Below are 19,542 nucleotides of genomic sequence, written 5' to 3'. Positions count from 1 at the left end.
ACCTTTGATTGGTGGAATCAGGTGTCTGGTGCTAGGGCAAAAACTAAAATGTGCACCCTTTGGGCCCCCAGGACCAGGATTAAGAAACACTGCATTAAATTAACTCCTTGACAAAGCCTTATCTCTATTACTGATTCCGATCGTTTAAGTTTTTCCTCCTATTTAGGGATGTTTGGTTGTGGCATGTTTCATTTAGCCAGTATTATTTTAATAAATGTTTTCAAACAGACATATTAACAAAGAACACTCTGTTGTTTTATTACCATCCTGAGGCACTGCTTAACTTTAGAGAGTCTGCCTCAGAAGGCTATAGGAGTTATTACCATACATCTGTATAATGCAATGGTCATTTTCAGCTATGAAACACTAGATGACACACACCTACTCATTCAAGGGTTTTTCTTTATTTTTACTATTTTCTACATTGTAGAATAATAGTGAAAACATAAAAACTATGAAATAACACATACGAATCATGTAGTAACCAAAAAAGTGTTAAATGTAAATATATTTTATATTCTTCAAATAGCCACCCTTTGCCTTGATGACAGCTTTGCACACTCTTTGCATTCTCTCAACCAGCTTCATGAGGTAGTCACCTGGAATTCATTTAAATGAACAGGTGTTCCTTCTTAAAAGTTAATTTGTGGAATTTCTTTCCTTCTTAATGCGTTTCAGCCAATCAGTTGTGTTGTGACAGAGTTCAAGTAACAGACACATCTCAACATCAACTGTTCAGAGGAGACCGTGTGAATCAGGCCTTCATGGTCGAATTGCTGCAAAGAAACCACTACTAAAGGACACCAATAATAAGAAGAGACTTGCTTGGGCCAAGAAACACGAGCAATGGACATTAGACCGGTGGAAATTTGTCCTTTGGTCTAGAGTCCAAATTTGAGATTTTTGGTTCCAACCGCCGTGTCTTTGTGAGACGCGGTGTGGTTGAATGGATGATCTCCGCATGTGTAGTTCCCACCGTAAAGCATGGAGGAGGAGGTGTTATGGTGTGGGGGTGCTTTGCTGGTGACACTGTCTGTGATTTATTTAGAATTCAAGGCACACTTAACCAGCATGGCTTCGATAGCATTCTGCAGCGATACGCCATCCCATCTGGTTTGGGCTTAGTGGGACTATCATTTGTTTTTCAACAGGACAATGACCCAACACACCTCCAGGCTGTGTAAGGGTTATTTTACCAAGAAGGAGAGTGATGGAGTGCTGCATCAGATGACCTGGTCTCCACAATCCCCCGACCTCAACCAAATTGAGATGCTTTGGGAGAGTCGGACAGCAGAGTGAAGGAAAAGCAGCCAATAAGTGCTCAGCATATGTGGGAACTCCTTCAAGACTGTTGAAAAAGCATTCCAGGTGAAGCTGGTTGAGAGAATGCCAAGAGTGTGCAAAGCTGTCATCAAGGCAAAGGGTGGCTATTTGAAGAATCTCAAATATAAAATATAATTTGATTTATTTAACACTTTTTTTGTTACTACATGATTCCATGTGTGTTATTTCATAGTTTTGATGTCTTCACTATTATTGTACAATGTAGAAAATAGTTTTAAAAAATAAAAAAAACTTGAATGAGTAGGTGTTCTAAAACTTTTGACCGGTAGTGTACATCTAGCTATGAAGTCCTACACCCTCTTACATCATTGGGCCATTTGACTCAATCAAACATAGCAGATGCTTATTTTATGAGCATGTTGTTCTCTCAATAGTTACTTATAAAATAACCTTACATTTCAGAGTACTTGAAATAGATTTGAACAATCATGTTATTTTGAATTGTTTCAAACTCTTTGACAAACTTCTCCTTATCTTCTTTGGCCAAAGTATTAATCTGTGTTTTCTTTCAAACTCCCATAAAATACCCAAGTTTGAAGTACATTTTAGATGCATCTACAGTCAATGTTTTTCAAGGTGGCTTTGTTGACTAGTTTTTTGTACAGTAACAATGGCTTCTCCCATATGCATCTAGGGTAAAATATAAAATAATTTACCATAGTTTGTTATGGGAAATTATGTAGCTTCATGGAGGTTTCATATAGAATCCTAGAAATTTGGGACATCCCAGAGGAAGAACATTTTCATTGGCATATAAATCTGAACTATTCTGAGGAGTTTATGGAAAGGTATTGGAGGAAAATACAAGCGGTGGGTGGCACAATTTTGGTAGGTACAAACTCTAAGTGTCATAAACAAATGAAACTTGAAAATAGCTTACTTGAAGAACTACGTCATAGCGTACTAACAAACATTATATTCCACAACACTGGCTTAACCTGAAGAACAATGGGAAAGGAGTCTGGTGAGTTGACAAAGTTGTGTTTGTGTTGTTTACTTATGCAGTGTAGCTTATACAGTGAAGGACACCACAAACTGGGCTGCGAATGTTTTAAAATGACCCCTGATCACTGATACAGAAGCAGAGAGGAACACAGTGTGATACAGAGGTGGGGTGGATTGCCAATCAATACCCCCTTTCACACTTTCTGACATTGGAAGGCATGTATGGACATGTAATTGGGAATTGTGAGATTACTATCTGCTGTTATTTCCACAGCATGAAGCTAAAGTCAGTGGAGCATCCTCAGATGCCCAAATGTCCACCGGTCGTCTCTACTCTCAAACACACAACAACAACAACAACAACAACACCTCTGGTCTAGCAACCTGCTGTTATGAGACGCACGAGAGCTGTTAACATTGTCCATATACAACCAATTCTCAGCATGGCAACTAGGCTACAAGACTCCCTCCATCACAAGCACACAAATACTTTGTCCAAATCCATACTTGCACATCCCACCCCTCACCCTTTCTGGGTTCTCATTCCTTGTTTCATTCCTCAGTCTCTTTTTCCCTGTCCTCATCCTCCAATCCGGAGCTTTCCAGTGGAATTGCCATGTCTATCACAGGGTTTAAATTGCCTGGGCTGCAGCAGCCCTCTGCTATGTGCTGATAAGATGTGCTGGGGGCCCTGGCGGCTGTTTGGGGGAAGAAATCACATCTTGTGTCGCCACCAGGTGTTGAGCCATGTAAGTGTTTGTTTTTGTAGAAGAAAGAAAAAAGCTCTGCTCCCAGATCTCTGATTGGGTTGTGGGATTCTGAGTCTCATCTCTCCCTCTCTCTCGCTCTCGCTCTCTCTCTCTGGGGACGGAGGGGGAGTCAATTATGAAGAGTGTTAAAGTAGATGTGAGTCTCTCTGGGCGTCATATTTTAACTCCTGGGGAGGAGAAATTAGAAGTAAAATGTTCAAGTTCACCCTGCCATAGATCAACAGCAGCCATAACAGCAACACAATCATGCCATGGGGTAGAGGAGGAGGAGGAGGAGGAGGAGGAGGAGGAGGAGGAGGAGGAGGAGGAGGAGGAGGAGAGGGTAAGAGCAGAATACTGGAGTCTCCGCTGTGCGGATTGATCTGTAAATTGCTTCTGCAAGACTGCCACTCCCTGCAGAAACCCACATGTTGTGCAGAAACGATGCAGTGATCATAGCAGAGCTGTGTTCTGTTGTTATCAGGGTCAATGGTACTTTTTCATTGTGTACTTTGTTCTTCCCTGCCATCTATTCCATTCAACAGAACAGTACTAGACTCTGGCTGTGATACATCCAATATTGTGCCCCAGAGTGGGGATCAATCAGAGAGAAGTACACATCCCTCTGCTGCTCCGAATCTGCATGAGAGAGAGAGAGTGGTTGAAATAATGTTCCCCCTGAATCATAATCTGCAGACCACCCCCTCCCACCCTTCGTCTCCCATCCCCAACTTGGAGTATGCCCCCCTCCTACTCCTAATGTAACATAATGCAGTGAGGAGGGGGGCTAATGAGTACGTAAATGTCCTTAAGGGTGGGGAGGCAGTGAGTCCAGTACAGGCAGGGAGGATGAAAGCAGAGCTTGCAGGGACGGGGTAAAGTGTCCTGAGAGGGCGTTCAGCCGCCACACAGGGATCACCTTTGCAAGACCCAGAGCACTTGTGACCTTCATGTCGATGCTGGCTAGGATCTTGGTCAGCTTTCTGGTGGCGGCTGGGAAAACGGAAAAGTGATGCATTGCGGCAATACCATAGTACCATTACCAATCCTTACCTCTGTTACCTTATGTTATGGATATACAGTGTCTTTGAAATGTGTCCTCTGGATGCTCTTTTAAAGTAAAATAGAATGTTATGGCAGAGATAATGTTATTTTAATGCAGCAGTCTTTTCAATAGACTAACTTTAAGCATCAGTTGTCAGAGCAGCTTACCGATCACTGCACCTGTATACAGCCATTCTGTAATTAGCCCACCCAAATACCTCATCCCCATATTGTTATTTATTTTGCTAATTTGCACCCCAGTATCTCTATTTGCACATCATCTTTTGCACATTTATCATTCCAGTGTTAATACGAAATTGTAACTATTTTGCACTATGGCCTATTTATTGCCTTACCTCCATAACATACTACATTTGCACACAATGTATATATATTTTCTGTTGTATTTTTGACTTTATGTTTTGTTTACCCCATATGTAACTCTGTGTTGTTGTTTTTATCGCACTGCTTTGCTTTATCTTGGCCAGGTCGCAGTTGTAAATGAGAACTTGTTCTCAACTGGCTTACCTGGTTAAATAAAGATTTTAAAAAATTTAAAATATTATCTGTATTCAGTTCGTTTCAGTATTTTATTATGGTTTCATTTCCATCTATTGTTGCCCTTCTCACTGCCTTTGTGTTCTCCAACCAAAGCAAATTAAACAGATCTGAGTGATGAGGGGAAGAATACCATGAAACACTGTTATCTACATGTGTAGAGTGGCTGAGCAGAGCTCCCCTTCGCCGTATTTAGCCAAGCTTTTGATTTGATGTGGCTGCAGGGAGATGTTGTAGCCTAAACATCAGCTAAATTAGAGGGAATGAGCTCCACTTGATTGTGAGAGTGAGTAATTAGCTATTTGCTTATCTAATAGTTTTGCCCTTTGGCACTTTCTGGTTTTGACCTCATTGGGCTCTATTCAATCCATATCGCGAAAGTTCAGCGCGATTGAAATGTAAAGTCAATGTTCCCGCGTTAACGCAGAGTGCATTCGCAGTAAACGCTGCATATGTCAGGTCAATCGGAAATTACCTTTACATTTCCATCGCGCAATCTGTAACGTTTCAACGATACAGATTGAATAGATCCCTAAATATCAGGGATTGGCACAATGCACCGCCACCTATTTGAGTAAACATGTAAAACGTTTGTTTGTTCTTCCTGCCTGTAAGGGTATTGAGTTGGGAGTGGGTAATAAACCAGGTTAATGGGGAGACAGGTTTTGCATTGTTACTGCAATCACACCATGCAGACTTGTTGATGACACGGAGGAACAAAGAATGGATGAAGATCAGACGTATAGATAAATACAGGTCAATGGAAAGATAAGGAAAATACTGTATGTCAGTCATTGCATACATCAAAATGAATGATTAAAGAACTGCTACAAGACAAACTCTTTCAGCTGAACGTGTCCAGCTCCATCTGTCAGTGGATCACTGACTTCCTGACCAACAGGACGCAACACCTGAAGCTGGGAAAATACCTTTCGGACTCTTTATCCATCAGCACCAACAACGCATCTGTCAAACTACTCAAGTTTGCAGATGACACCACTGTGGTCGGTCTCATCACCAACGGCGATGAGTCCATGTGCCGTGGAGTGGTCGACCGGCTAGTGGCCTGGTGCAGTCTCATTAACCTGGAAGTCATGGAAATGGTGGTTGACTTCAGAAAACACCCCCCCCCCACCATCTCTCCCCCTCGAGATCGATGGCTCAGCTGTTAGCACGGCTGAATCATGCAAATTCCTGGTGACCATCATCTCCCACAACCTCAAATGGGAGGACAACATCACAGCGGTCACCAAGAAGGAACACCAGCGGATCCTGATCCGGTTTTACGCATCAATCGTTGAGTCCATCCTCACCTCCTCCATCACCGTCTGGTTTGCGTCTGCCCGCTGCAAGGGCAAACTGCAACAGATTGTCTGGTCTGCAGAGGGAGCCATTTGCTGCAACCTGCCCTCCATCGAGGTCCTGCACGACTCTAGGGCAAGGAAGCGTGCACTGTCTGTAATCTGTCTCTAAATGTTGGTTGTCGATCACTAGCAGCACCATATCGGCAAGTAAAATTCTGATTATGTGTATTAAATGTACTTGGTGATGTAAAGGGGATTCTGATTCAAAAACAACAATTTTCTGTCCTCTCTACTGTCATGTGGTAACAAGTAGCGTTCAGTATTAAATGAGGGAAGTGAAGTAATAGGTCTGTATACCTCTCCACACCGAGCCCTGAGTGAGCACATGCTGGATCTGACTTAAAACTATTTTGTTTAAAGAAAAGGCCCATAAATGAGGGTTTACAAATTTGTTTTCAAGGTGTCCAAATTCTTGCTGATCCGACCCCCATCTCTCTCACCCTCTCCTCTATCTCATGTCCTCCACACTGGTCTCAAAGAGGAACTGACGACCTACAGCACTGTGTTCCCATTTCCACGGAGACCGTGCCTCACTGGGGTCCCAGGGACTGAGCTTTAACTTGTTTATTTTTTTCATTGGTCGGCTCCCAATAATGAGACAGGAAGGGAACAGTGGAGGGGGATTCTAGGAACCGAGATGGTGGCAGAGAGAAGAAGCAAGCAACAAAAACATTCAGAAATGCATTCATAATGACATCACTACCATTTCCCACAGCCGTTCTCATAGAGGGAGCCCTCTGCCTTCATTCATTGGCTCGGAGTTGGCTTTTCAGGAGCCCAGGAGGCCATCTCTCCCCTCGTCTCAATGCCCTTTTTGTTGCGGAACACAGAGCTCGTTTCTAGGCCCACAGAAAAGCCTGGGTAATTTAGTTTGGGGTTGCCAGGAAGTCTGAGTCCTCTAGCCTGGCAACAATGGCAAATGTTATTGGCTCACTTTGAGGGCCCAGAAACTCCACAGCTGCAAATCCTGAATTCTAATAGAAACTAGTTTTTTCCCTCCCACTCTCTCTCTCTTTCTCTGTCCTTACAAATTCCTTCACCCCTCCATCTCGAGTGATTTGTAGAGTAGCCTGACAGAAAAAGAGGAGCACTTTTCTGGGCGGTGTGGGTCCCCTAGAGGTTTAAGTGTGCAATAGTTGTTTGATTTAAATTGCTGTCTGCCTTCTAAATGTGACAGAGGTTGTTGTCTGATAAGCTGTGCCCATATCTAAATAAATACACTTTTACTTACTATTTATGTAACAGACAGAAAGTATTTGCATACCTTGACTTTTTCCACATTTAGCTGTGTTACAGCCTGAATTTAAAATGGATTAAATTGAGATTGTTTGTCACTGGCCTACACACAATACCCCATAATGTCAAAGTGGAATTATGTTTTTCAATTATTTTACAAATTAATTAAAAATGAAAAGCTGAAATGTCTTGAGTCAATAAGTATTCAACCCCTTTGTTATGGGAAGCCTAAATAAGTTCCGGAGTAAACATTTGCTTAACAAGTCACATAAGTTGCATGGACTCACTCTGTGTGCAATAGTGTTTAACATGATTTTGGAATGACTACCTCATCTCTGTACCCCACACATACAATTATCTGTAAGGTTCCTCAGTCGAGCAGTGAATTTCAAACACAGATTCAACCACAAAGACCAGGGAGGTTTTCCAATGCCTCGCAAAGAAGGGCACCTATTGGTTTATGGGAGAGAAAAAAAAAGCAGACATTGAATATCCCTTTGAGTATGGTGAAGTTATTAATTACACTTTGGATGGTGTATAAATATACCCAGTCACTACAAAGATACAGGTGTCCTTCCTAACTCAGTTGCCGGAGAGGAAGGAAATCGTTTAGGGATTTCACCAAGGCCTATGGTGACTTTAAAACTGTTACAGAGTTTAATGGCTGTGATAGGAGAAAACTGAGAATGGATCAACAACATTAGTTACTCCACAATACTAATAATTGACAGAGTGAAAAGAAGGAAGCCTGCACAGAATACAAATATTCCAAAACATGCATCCTGTTTGCAACAAGGCACTAAAGTAATACTGAAAACAAATATGGCAAAGCAATTCACTTTTTGTCCTGAATACAAACAGATATGTTTGGGGCAAATCCAATACAACACATTACTGAGTACCACTGTCCATATTTTCAAGCATAGTGGCGGCTGCATCATGTTATGGTTATGCTTGTAATCGTTAAGGACTGAGGAGTTACTCAGGATAAAAAAGAAATGGAATAGAGCTAAGCACAGGCAAAATCCTAGAAGAAAACCTGGTTCAGTCTGCTTTCCACCAGACACTGGGAGATTAATTCACCTTTCAGCAGGACAACGACCTAAAACACAAGGCCAAATCTACACTGGAATTGCTTACCAAGAAGACAGTGAATGTTCCTGAGTGGCCGAGTTACAGTTAACTTTTATTTTGAATATTTTGAAGCTAATAATAGAGCATTGAGTATATAAAAAAAAAGCTTGATATACCTCTACCGGTATGCCATCAAGCTCTGGGGGTTTTCCAGACTGAGACTGAAAGGATATAATAGCCTCAAAAAGTTATTCCTTTGTAAGAAAAAAAAAAAAAAGATTAAATGTCCTTGAAAATCTATGGCAATACCTGAAAATGGTTGTCTAGCAATGATCAACAACCAATTTGACAGAGCTTGAATAATTGTAATAATAATGGGCAAATGTTGCACAATCTAGGTGTGGAAAGCTCTTAGAGCAGGGGTGTCAAACGTACGGCCCGCGGGCCGGATCAGGCCCGCAAACGGGTTTAATCCGGCCCGCGAGATGATTTTGAAAAAAATAAAATAAAAAAATAACATTATAAGTATAAAAATGAACTTTCAAATAACTTGAGGTGTTTTATGATTAATAGTGATGTTGTGCTTTTGGACACTGTCCTCAGGCTCCAGCTTTATGTTTATATGTTTTTATGTTGATGTGCTATTGTTTTTAATTGATTTTATTTTATTTGTATATTTAACCTATTCTTGACTCTGTGGTTCTTGCACTTGTTTGGGGAACAGGATTTCATTATTTTTATCTACATTTCTGCCTGAGAAATGACACCCTGATATAGTTCTGTGATCTGTGAAACAGTTCTGTTAATCATTGAGGCATTGTGTGTTTGTGTGTTCTTTTTCTTTAGAATTTTCAAATAAACTTGACGTGTTTTATGATTAATAGTGATGTTGTGCTTGTACTATTTTGGACACACTGTCCTCAGGCTCCAGCTTTATGTTGTATGTTGATCGTATTAAAACAAAGAAAACAATCTGAAGTTGTTGTTTTTAAGTTATATATACCATGATTTTTCCGGTCCGGCCCACTTGGGAATAGATTTTCCTCCATGTGGCCCCTGAGCTAAAATGAGTTTGACACCCCTGTCTTAGAGACTTACCCTGAAAGACTCACAGCTGTAATTGCTGCCAAAAGTGCTTCTACAAAGTATAGATTCAGTTGTGTCTGTTTTCAATAACATTTCTAAAAACATGTTTTCACTTTGTCATTATGGGGTATTGTGTGTAGATGGGTGAGTAAAAAAATATATTTAATCCATTTTGAATTCAGGCTGTAACACAACAAAATGTGGAATAAATCAAGGGGTATGAACATTTTCTGAAGGCACTGTAAATCAACATAAATCAAGAGGAGCAGTGAGTAGGATTCCTTTGTGACAAATAGCCTGTACCAGTCTGTTTAGCGATCATTCCACTCCTTGCCCTGCTAAACATGTTTGGCAATGACACGGAGTACAAGGAGCGGAATATTAGCAAAATAGGTTCTAGATTTCAGGCTGTGTGACAAATACTTTGCATATTTTTTACACACTAATTCTTTTTATGGCCCTGTGAAATATTCTGGGTAGCAGATAAAGAAGAAAAAAGTGGCGTTCGGGCTCGATCCAATCTGTAAAACTGAAGCGTTACAGATTCCGAGATAGAAATGTAAAGGGGATTTCCGATTCAGCCGACACATGCATCATTTACCGTGAATGCAGTCTCTTTTAAAGTGGAAACATTGCCTTTAAATTTCAATCACGCTGTAAAACTGAATTTACGGGATGCGGATTGAATAGTGCCCTCAGTCAGTAGACAAATAACATTTTAATTAATTGTCTTGAATGTGAATAGAAGCCCTGATAAATAAAATCTGTGCAAAAAACAATTCTAACAATTTAATTCAATTTCTTAAAAAAGGAAGTCAACCGTTCAAAACATTGCAAGTCTTCCATTTCTGTAACAGGTCATGCTGAGTGGTGATTTGAAGTGTTTTGCCTCCATCTAGTGGGGGACTTTATATCACATGGTGAATTACCAACAGTAACTGGACAGTTGTATTTTATTAATAGTCTCACTGAAGTCAAACTTCATCTGAATAGTGGTAAAGCACAATTGAGTTGTCATCACTTTACTGATTTAGCAGTTCCAATATTCTGAAATCCACCATAGGCCTACACATTCTCAAACATATCCAGGACATCATGGACCATTTCTTTCATGAAAGGTTTATTACCAAAACGCAAGACAAAACATGTCAACTGTATTCTAATGGCAAACACAATACAAAAAACATACACCTCTCTATAGGATGTAGGTCCGCTGCATCAAAAAATTAAATAATGACAGCGAAAAAGAAAACAATGAGTTTCAGAATCCAAAAAGCTGAGATTGCTGAAAAACAAAAGAGAGGAGATTGTTTGCCGCTGGAGAAAAAGGCCAGAACCACAAAAAATATATACAAAATAAATAACCAAACTCAACTAAGGTTGAGGGGAACCAGGGGAATCTAGCTCTTCAAAAAACCAAAACATTTACTAACATAAATACAGGGAAAGTACCAAGCTTTTTTCATAATTGTTTAATCTTCAATTATCATTGTGGGTGCTATAGACTGGGTCTGTGCTTGATACATGCCACTTCACACTTTCCCTAGGTGTCATTTTCAAACACCCAAAGAAATAAATAAGAGGTTAGAAGTCACAATTAAATTCCAATTGAAACAGTAAATGGTATTCACAAGGTCAAGTGTTGATCATTGTTCAGAGTACCCTGGTTGTGCTTAAAGCAAATACAAACATTTAACAGGAGACTAGTTAAGCACTTTCAACAGATAATTGAACAGTTTAACTGGAAAATAAAATCCATCTGGCTATGCACGTATACAAGCATTATGGAGATATACAGTAAGTATTTGACAGCACTAATAATATTTCTGTGAATGGTAATAGATTTCAAAAGGTACACCTGAAAAGGTGGAACTTTGGGGACAAATGGGTAAGGTGTTGCCACCTAAAATGTGTTTTCAACAATGGTCATTGTTGTGAATCACATTCACTACCATTTAAATTGCACATTTGTTCCCAATTCATAAATAAGTAGTGCAGTTTCCCCTACAACCTCAATAAACAAATACTTGTACAAAATATTAAATCCCTAATCCCAGGAATATTTGAGGGTATTTGTCAAAATACACTGCACATATTATTAAATATCTCAATTATTCTCACTTTCACAAATGCAATGTTTTACACACAGGAACAGCAGATGTAAAAACGACATATATTGTAAACTATTCTCAAGTTATATTCATCATGCATACATATATATGGAGTCACAATTGTATACATTGTGGAATTGCAGTATATGTTGACAAATATCAAATATAGTATTTTCAAGTTCTAAGGATCTGATTGGACTTCATATTTTGATAAAAATCCTTAAATCAACAATCTGAACGTTCATCTGAACACTGTGTAGTAGAATAAATCTAAATAAAAACTTGTTTGATCACTCAATGCTAGCAGTTTTCAAAAAAAGATGCAACAAATCAATTATCCCAAATATGTAGAAATAAATATCTTGTTTTTTTCATTTCACCACTGTGTTGTCATTAAGATTATTAAACAAGTGATGTTGAGTAGGGGACGGGAAATAATGCAGTTTTCTGATTGAAGGATTAATATTAGCACATTTACTGGTGATGCCTGGATTCAATCAACCTTCCTTAGTTTTTTTCTCATAAAGTACTTCATTGCTTTGATTGTTGTTTTTTCAGCATCAGAGATTACTTGCATGAACTGAACAGATAAAAAGCTGAGGCTAAACCATAGAAGCTTGATTGAACCAGCGACTGTATGTGGTGTAGTGCAGACATTAGATTAATCCGCTGGAGGTCAAATCCGGATTTAGTTTGACGGCAAGGTTTTCCATTTTGACCCTTTGTCACATCTCACCAAAAAAGATGATATACAGAAAAAGGGGTATACTCGATATCAGAAGCATTTTTTAGCAGTTTTCTGATGATGTGTGTGTGGTAAGGGTGATATCCTGACACACCTGATATAGTACACAGATGGTACAGTATAGTTCACAGCTGGCGAGACTCTAGCAACACTTTTACCCTAACTAACCATGACCAAAAGGGAATTTGAACAAAATAAATCTAAATATGTTTTGCATGACCAGCAGACGACAACATTGTCAGTGCAATTTAGGGAAAATGTGTGTGCGTGTGGGGGGGGGGGGGATCTCACACTCAAAATGAACCCAAATTCCTAACCCCATCCCAAGATCCAATTTGCTGATACCATACAACCATAAGTCATTACACACTTTATATACTCTGAGTAATGCCAATTCCAGTCCCAAACAAAATCCCCAAAAAACTCCCAACCCCTGAAACCCAGAGTTTTGTCAGCTGTGTGTGGGCAGTCAAGAGCAGACCACGACTGCGCTCACTCAGAGTCTGAATCAAGTGGCTCCATCTCATCTATGCCCTTCTGCTGGCGGGCCTCCTCCTCCTCCTCTGCGTGCTGCCGCTTGTGCCTGGAGTAGCTGGACGAGTGCACAAATGTCTTGCTGCAGGTGGTGCATTCGTAATTCCCCCGTGTGGAGTGAGATCTCTCATGGTGGTGGAGGTTGGACAACCTGGTGAAGGTCTTTTTACAGTAAGAGCAGCTGAACTTGTCTCCTTTGTGCATTTGCTGGTGCCTGACGAGGCTCTGCACTTGGCTGAAGCGCTTGTCACACTGCTCGCATGCATATGGTCCTTCCTCTTCCTCAGAGACTGATGCTTGGCGCTGGCGCTTGGCAGCTCTTGACCGCTTGTTCTTCTTACAGAGGGTGTAAAAGTTGGGTTTGTCCCTCGAGCACAACTTGAGGCGTATTTTCAAGTCTGAGGACTTGGTGAGACTGTCTTTACCCTGGGCATAGTTATTCAGCAGGTCCTTTACATGAGAGACCTGGTGTTTCGAGAGGCCAATGGAGTTCTTGAAGGTCATATCACATTGTGTACATGCGTAGAATTTCTCTCCAGGGAGGTTCTTCCCGATAGGGAACTTCTTCTCAGTAGGGAACTTCTTGTCGCCAGGGATCTTCTTCTCACCAGCCTGCTTCTTCTTTTTCCTGCTGCCAGGTGGGCGGCGGACATAATTTATTTCAGCAGGTATGACACCAGAGGGAATACCCTTCCCTTTTTTGTGGATGAGCCTATGACGCGACAAGCTGGAGCTGTGGTTAAAATCCTTCCCACAGATGTTGCATGGGTAAACTCGCATTCCCCGATGTGTTCTCAGGTGAGTTCCGAGAGCTCTTCTGCTTTTGAATCGCATTGCACACTGCGTGCATTTGTATTTGTTCCCCTCACCTGACCCTATATCTGTTTGCTTGTTTGGGGGTGGGGGTGCCTTTCCCGTATGCAATTGCTGGTGTCTTGAGAGGCTCGAGGAATGACTGTAGCACTTCCCACAGTAGTTGCAGCTGTAGTATCCCCCTGGTGAGATATATTCCCCTTTCTCTGAGCCCGAATCAGAGCCATCTCCAACAGGGACCAAATGGCTACTCCCTGGCTCAGTGTGGTCATCCTCATCCGAGTCGTCCGTCTTTACTACAACACTCTGTTCTGCTATCTCACAGCCAGGGAACTCCTCTTCATATTGGGCAAAGAAGGGCTCATCTGGCTCTGCCTTCACATGCTCCAGATTTAGGCCAGACCCCTCGTCCGCCTCCTTTTTCACACAGGATATTGTGAACTTGGACCCGACCTCAGCCCACTTGACAACATATTCTATGGGCTGGGTGTCCAGTTCCACCGTGATGAAGTCTGCCCCAAGTGCGTCCTGTTCAGACGAAGTCAAGTCAGTCTCTGAGTCCTCCATTTGAGCAGACCCTAAACGTCAATGTGTGTAACTTTTGGTCTTGTTGTAATCACAGGGTCAATGGTACAATAAGACTCCACCACTCCTAAAAGAGAGAGAAAAAAAGTCACAACTGCTTTTTGTCATCATAACAAATGAACACCACATCCAATAATATTACACATAAAAATGCACCTTTGAAAATCACAGGTAAAAACATTGACATACTTGTACTTTCACTATCGAAACGTGGAGTTTAATTGTGTGCACATTAACCGAGGAAGTGCATTGCATTACGTTGACTGAAGAAAATGAAACAAAAACGACATTGCTTCAGTAGGTGTGGTGCTACGTTAAACGTTTGTATGAGCTTGAGCAAAACACCACAAATTATTAGTAATTAGAAACTGTTAGTAAATACACTACATTTGAGGATGACAGAAAATTACCAGACAAAGCAGCAACAATAAACAGGAACTACAGTAGGGACTGGGATGAGCACAATGCATTATGGGAGGGGATTAAATGGGCTGTAACTAAAAGGCTGCCCTACAACAGAGACAGATGTATGTCTTGTGCCTAATACGCTCACAAATCCCAAAATGACATCCAAAAACTACAATGGAAGACGGTAGTTACATCGACCAAAGATATTAGCTAGTACAATGTATGTTTTATTAATTCTCTATGGTTAGCTCAGAAGGCTCTGGCTAAAACGAATTCGTTCTGCCCGCCATAAAAATAGCGCTGAGCATAAACCATGGATTTTTTTTCTCGTAATCATGCATTATTCAATTGATTTTCTCAGACAAATCTTTCTTTATCGACCAAGCTGCATAGTACTGATCATAGAATGCATAATACATTAAACAATGTACATGTCTACAGTCACTGATCATGTAAATCATATTGGCGGGTTGACAGGGTCAAATCCTGCATCGATGACACATGCAGCTTGAGGAGAGGGCATAAAACGAGAGCCAACGCTCCAGGGCTGGCTTCATACGATTTTCCACAGCAGATTCTCTGTCATCAGAAGTCCCCTCATTACGATGGACATTTTTTGACAGGAATTACCAACAAACCGTGGTTGAGCACATCACCCGGCATAATATGCTCAATAGATATGGCAAACTGGCTATTTGGCATAAATAACCAAAACGTTATTGTATTGTCGGTGTTGTGATTATAAGGCAGGTTATGTAGCCAAATTTGACGTATGAACAATTAGCTATACCGAATTAAGCGATGGAGTAAGCTTAATGACCTCGAGATGAGTATTTACCGGGCTTTTATCCTTTCAGATTCGTTGTCTTGACCCTCGACGAAATGAGTCGATTTTGCCGCACCTCTGTCAGATCACAACCAGCGTCCTCATGAATGTCAAGCCTTGGCAATGGCTGCGTATCATCACTGATTTTAAATACTGTGGATTGTCTTAACGCGTTGAAGGACAGCGTGTGGCTAGCTGGCTAGCCACATGCATTTAAAATCCATGAGCTATACCGCTCCTGCGCAGCATGCATATCTCGAATTTCATTGGGCAATGCACCAGAGAGGACCAATCATTGGACAGGACATAGCTACCAAGCACAGGGTGTCGTAAAAACTGTAGTAAACCGTTTATTTAAACTGTCGAATTATTTGTCTTCTGTCCATTACGTGGAAAGATCAAATGTAAATGTTAAATGAAAGAGTAATTACATCCACCCTTTCCATTTCTAACCACCTAATACCAGATTAATTGTCGATCCCAACAAAGGACGTCGTTCTTGGCTTTACGGCTTTTTGAGTGATGATGTGTCATGTAGTGGACGTCAACAACAAGTCTGTTACTAGCTAGCTGTCACTCTAACGACATGTAACTATTATCTGACTGGGTCAGAGAGAAACTAGTAGTACACGGAATAATGTCAAAGAAGCTAGCTAGCTAAATATTCAGTGCTACTCAGATAGAAGCTAGCTAACTTCAACGTTAAAATAGCCAGAAACAAGACGAGGTAGTGCTAGCTAACAAACAGCCTTGGTTTTAAATGCTCTCCAGAATCGCTGGTTTGTAGGCTAGTCATCAATTGCAAGCTACCTTTACCTCGCTACAGTAGTTGCGCTAATAATTCCTTAAAAGTCAAGTTAAAGTAGCTAGCGAGCTGAGCAAGGAAGGAAGACCGTCTCACACAGATCCGTTTAGAAAACATGGACAATAGTCAGCTGATGCTCATGACCACAACACATAGCTCAGTTTGAATAGCATAATTTGTCCATATCAGGTTGACAAACGACTTACATGGGACGCCGGGGTCCTGCGAGTTCACTGTTTGAATATTCAGGCAATGTTCCACCATCAGGTGGATCCAGTAAGGGTGGTTTCAGCTACAACCACCCATACTGGATCCACCTGTTGATGTTCCTGGTCACCAAGTGGATCCAGTAAAGGTGGTTTTAGCATATTTGGTGGAGCATCGCCAGAATATTCAAACACTGAACTCGCCGGTGCCCCATGTAAATTGTTTGTCAACCTGATATGGACAAATTATGCAATTCAATCTGAATTGTTTTTTTCTCTCCTCAGGCAGTAACTGGTATGTGGATCCAAGATATCTTACACATGTGAGTTCTAGTTAGTATAAAATGATTGACTTTGGTTCACAAGTTGGGAATCTGCCAGATTCATGACCTGGATGTACTTAAGGGATAATGTCCGATAAGCCGTTGTTTGGAGGCTATATTGGCACCGGTGTTGGCCGGATAAACGTGCCAATATATCCTCCAAACACCGGCTTCGAGGGCATTATCACTTTTATACAACGGGGTTACCAACCTATTCAAATAATGATTGACATATTTTAATTCAACGTTAATTTGATTAATTTAGTCATACTATTTCATCCTTCCACATGATATAGTCCCGACACAAATATAAGTTGCTATCCAAGCCGGCTGGTAGTTCGTTCTATTGGTTCGGTTACCAGAGACGCGACCCAGTCGTTCAGTCTTTTTGTTCTGTATCTATGGACGCGACCCAGTCGTTCGTTCTAAATCAGGGGTGTCAAACTCATTTTAGCTCAGGGGCCACATGGAGGAAAATCTATTCCCAAGTGGGCCGGACCGGAAAAATCATGGTATATATAACTTAAAAACAACAACTTCAGATTGTTTTCTTTGTTTTAATACGATCAACATACAACATAAAGCTGGAGCCTGAGGACAGTGTGTCCAAAATAGTACAAGCACAACATCACTATTAATCATAAAACACGTCAAGTTTATTTGAAAATTCTAAAGAAAAAGAACACACAAACACACAATGCCTCAGTGATTAACAGAACTGTTTCACAGATCACAGAACTATATCAGGGTGTCATTTCTGGGTGGTCCTCTGTAGCTCAGCTGGTAGAGCACGGCGCTTGTAATGCTAAGGTAGTGGGTTCGATCCCCGGGACCACCCATACACAAAAAAAAAAATGTATGCACGCATGACTGTAAGTCGCTTTGGATAAAAGCGTCTGCTAAATGGCTTATTATTATTATTATTATTTCTCAGGCAGAAATGTAGATAAAAATAATGAAATCCTGTTCCCCAAACAAGTGCAAGAACCACAGAGTCAAGAATAGGTTAAATATACAAATAAAATAAAATCAATTAAAAACAATAGCACATCAACATAAAAACATATAAACATAAAGCTGGAGCCTGAGGACAGTGTCCAAAAGCACAACATCACTATTAATCATAAAACACCTCAAGTTCTGAGGACAAAGAACACACAAACACACAATGCCTCAGTGATTCACAGAAGTATATCACAGATCACAGAACTATATCAGGGTGTCATTTCTCAGGCAGAAATGTAGATTAAAAATAATGAAATCCTGTTCCCCAAACAAGTGCAAGAACCACAGAGTCAAGAATAGGTTAAATATACAAATAAAATAAAAACAATTAAAAACAATAGCACATCAACATAAAAACATATAAACATAAAGCTGGAGCCTGAGGACAGTGTCCAAAAGCACAACATCACTATTAATCATAAAAAACCTCAAGTTATTTGAAAGTTCTGAGGACAAAGAACACACAAACACACAATGCCTCAGTGATTCACAGAAGTATATCACAGATCACAGAACTATATCAGGGTGTCATTTCTCAGGCAGAAATGTAGATAAAAATAATGAAATCCTGTTCCCCAAACAACTGCAAGAACCACAGAGTCAAGAATAGGTTAAATATACAAATAAAATAAAATCAATTAAAAACAATAGCACATCAACATAAAAACATATAAACATAAATCTGAAAGCGTTGCTCAAACTCCCGTAACAGTCCAGTTATTTTATCTTTGAACCGCTTCATGTCTGCCACATGTTGGGTCGCGCACACATTTTTCAGACAGGGGAAGTGAGCTGCATCACCACCGGCAAGTTGCGTCTCCCACAATGACAGCTTCAACTTGAAAGAACGTATGCTGTCATAATACTGCGTGACAACTTTGTTGCGCCCTTGCAGCTGTTTGTTCAAGTTATTCAGGTGCTCTGTAACATCCACCATAAATGCAAGGTCCGGCATCCATTCTGCGGAATGAAATTCTAACACTGGTTTGCCCTTTTCTTCCATGAACTGTTCAATTTCTTCTCGTAAATCAAAGAAACGCCTCAGCACAGCACCTCGGCTTAACCATCTTACCTCAGTGTGGTATGGCAGGCCATAGATGTGGTCTTTCTCTCTGAGAAGGCTGTCAAACTGACGGTGATTCAGGCTTCTGAATCGGATGAAATTAACAGTTTGGATGACCACCTTCATGACGCTATCCATCTTTAATGACTTGCAACACAAAGCCTCCTGGTGCAAAATACAGTGAAAAGTCAAAAATCACGTCCTCCATTTGCAGATTGCACTTTCTCTCTGAACTTTGTCACAACGCCTGCTTTTTTCCCGATCATTGAGGGCGCACCATCTGTAGCCAGGCTGACAGCGCGGGACCAGTCCACTCCGACCCTGTCCAGCGCGCCCGACGAGTGCGGTAAAAATATCAGCTGCTGTCGTTGTATCTGTCATCGGCACCAACTCCACGAACTCCTCGGTGACGGTCAATGTGTCATCAACTCCGCGGATGAAAAAATGGCCAGTTGTGCAACATCTGTAATGTCCGTGCTTTCATCAATTGCAACCGAAAAACGCAATAAATGACTTTACTTTTTGCTTCAACTGGCTGTCCAAATCCACTGAAAGATCGGAAATCCTGTCTGCAACTGTGTTTCTTGTCAGGCTGATATTTGCAAAAGCCTGCCGCTTTTCAGGGCACACAATCTCCGCTGCCTTCATCATGCATGTTTTTACAAATTCACCCTCACTAAATGGTTTTGAAGCCACTGCGATTTCATTAGCAATGAGG

The 19,542-nt window shown here is 40.9% G+C and overlaps 1 protein-coding gene across 3 annotated transcripts; it reads right to left on the bottom strand.

The window, feature by feature from the left end:
• Positions 1 to 10,498: 10,498 nt before the first annotated feature.
• Positions 10,499 to 15,640, bottom strand: LOC121569496 (zinc finger protein 2 homolog). 3 transcript variants are annotated; one of them, XM_041880515.2, is made up of 2 exons: positions 15,417 to 15,640; positions 10,499 to 14,255 (listed from the first exon to the last, which is right to left on the bottom strand). In XM_041880515.2, the coding sequence occupies exon 2, from the start codon at positions 14,168 to 14,170 to the stop codon at positions 12,749 to 12,751; it is 1,422 nt and encodes a 473-aa protein (XP_041736449.1). In that variant the 5' UTR covers positions 14,171 to 14,255; positions 15,417 to 15,640; the 3' UTR covers positions 10,499 to 12,748. The 3 variants fall into 3 exon arrangements, with proteins under 3 accessions (XP_041736449.1, XP_041736438.1, XP_041736458.1); XM_041880504.2 differs by having other exon boundaries at positions 15,435 to 15,640; XM_041880524.2 differs by lacking the exon at positions 15,417 to 15,640 and adding an exon at positions 14,378 to 14,674.
• Positions 15,641 to 19,542: the final 3,902 nt, after the last annotated feature.

The sequence above is a fragment of the Coregonus clupeaformis genome, chromosome 1 (assembly GCF_020615455.1).
Source record: "Coregonus clupeaformis isolate EN_2021a chromosome 1, ASM2061545v1, whole genome shotgun sequence".
Lineage (NCBI taxonomy): Eukaryota > Metazoa > Chordata > Actinopteri > Salmoniformes > Salmonidae > Coregonus > Coregonus clupeaformis.
The sequence above is the reverse complement of the archived record's forward strand: the minus strand, read 5'-3'. Positions and strand labels throughout refer to the sequence as shown.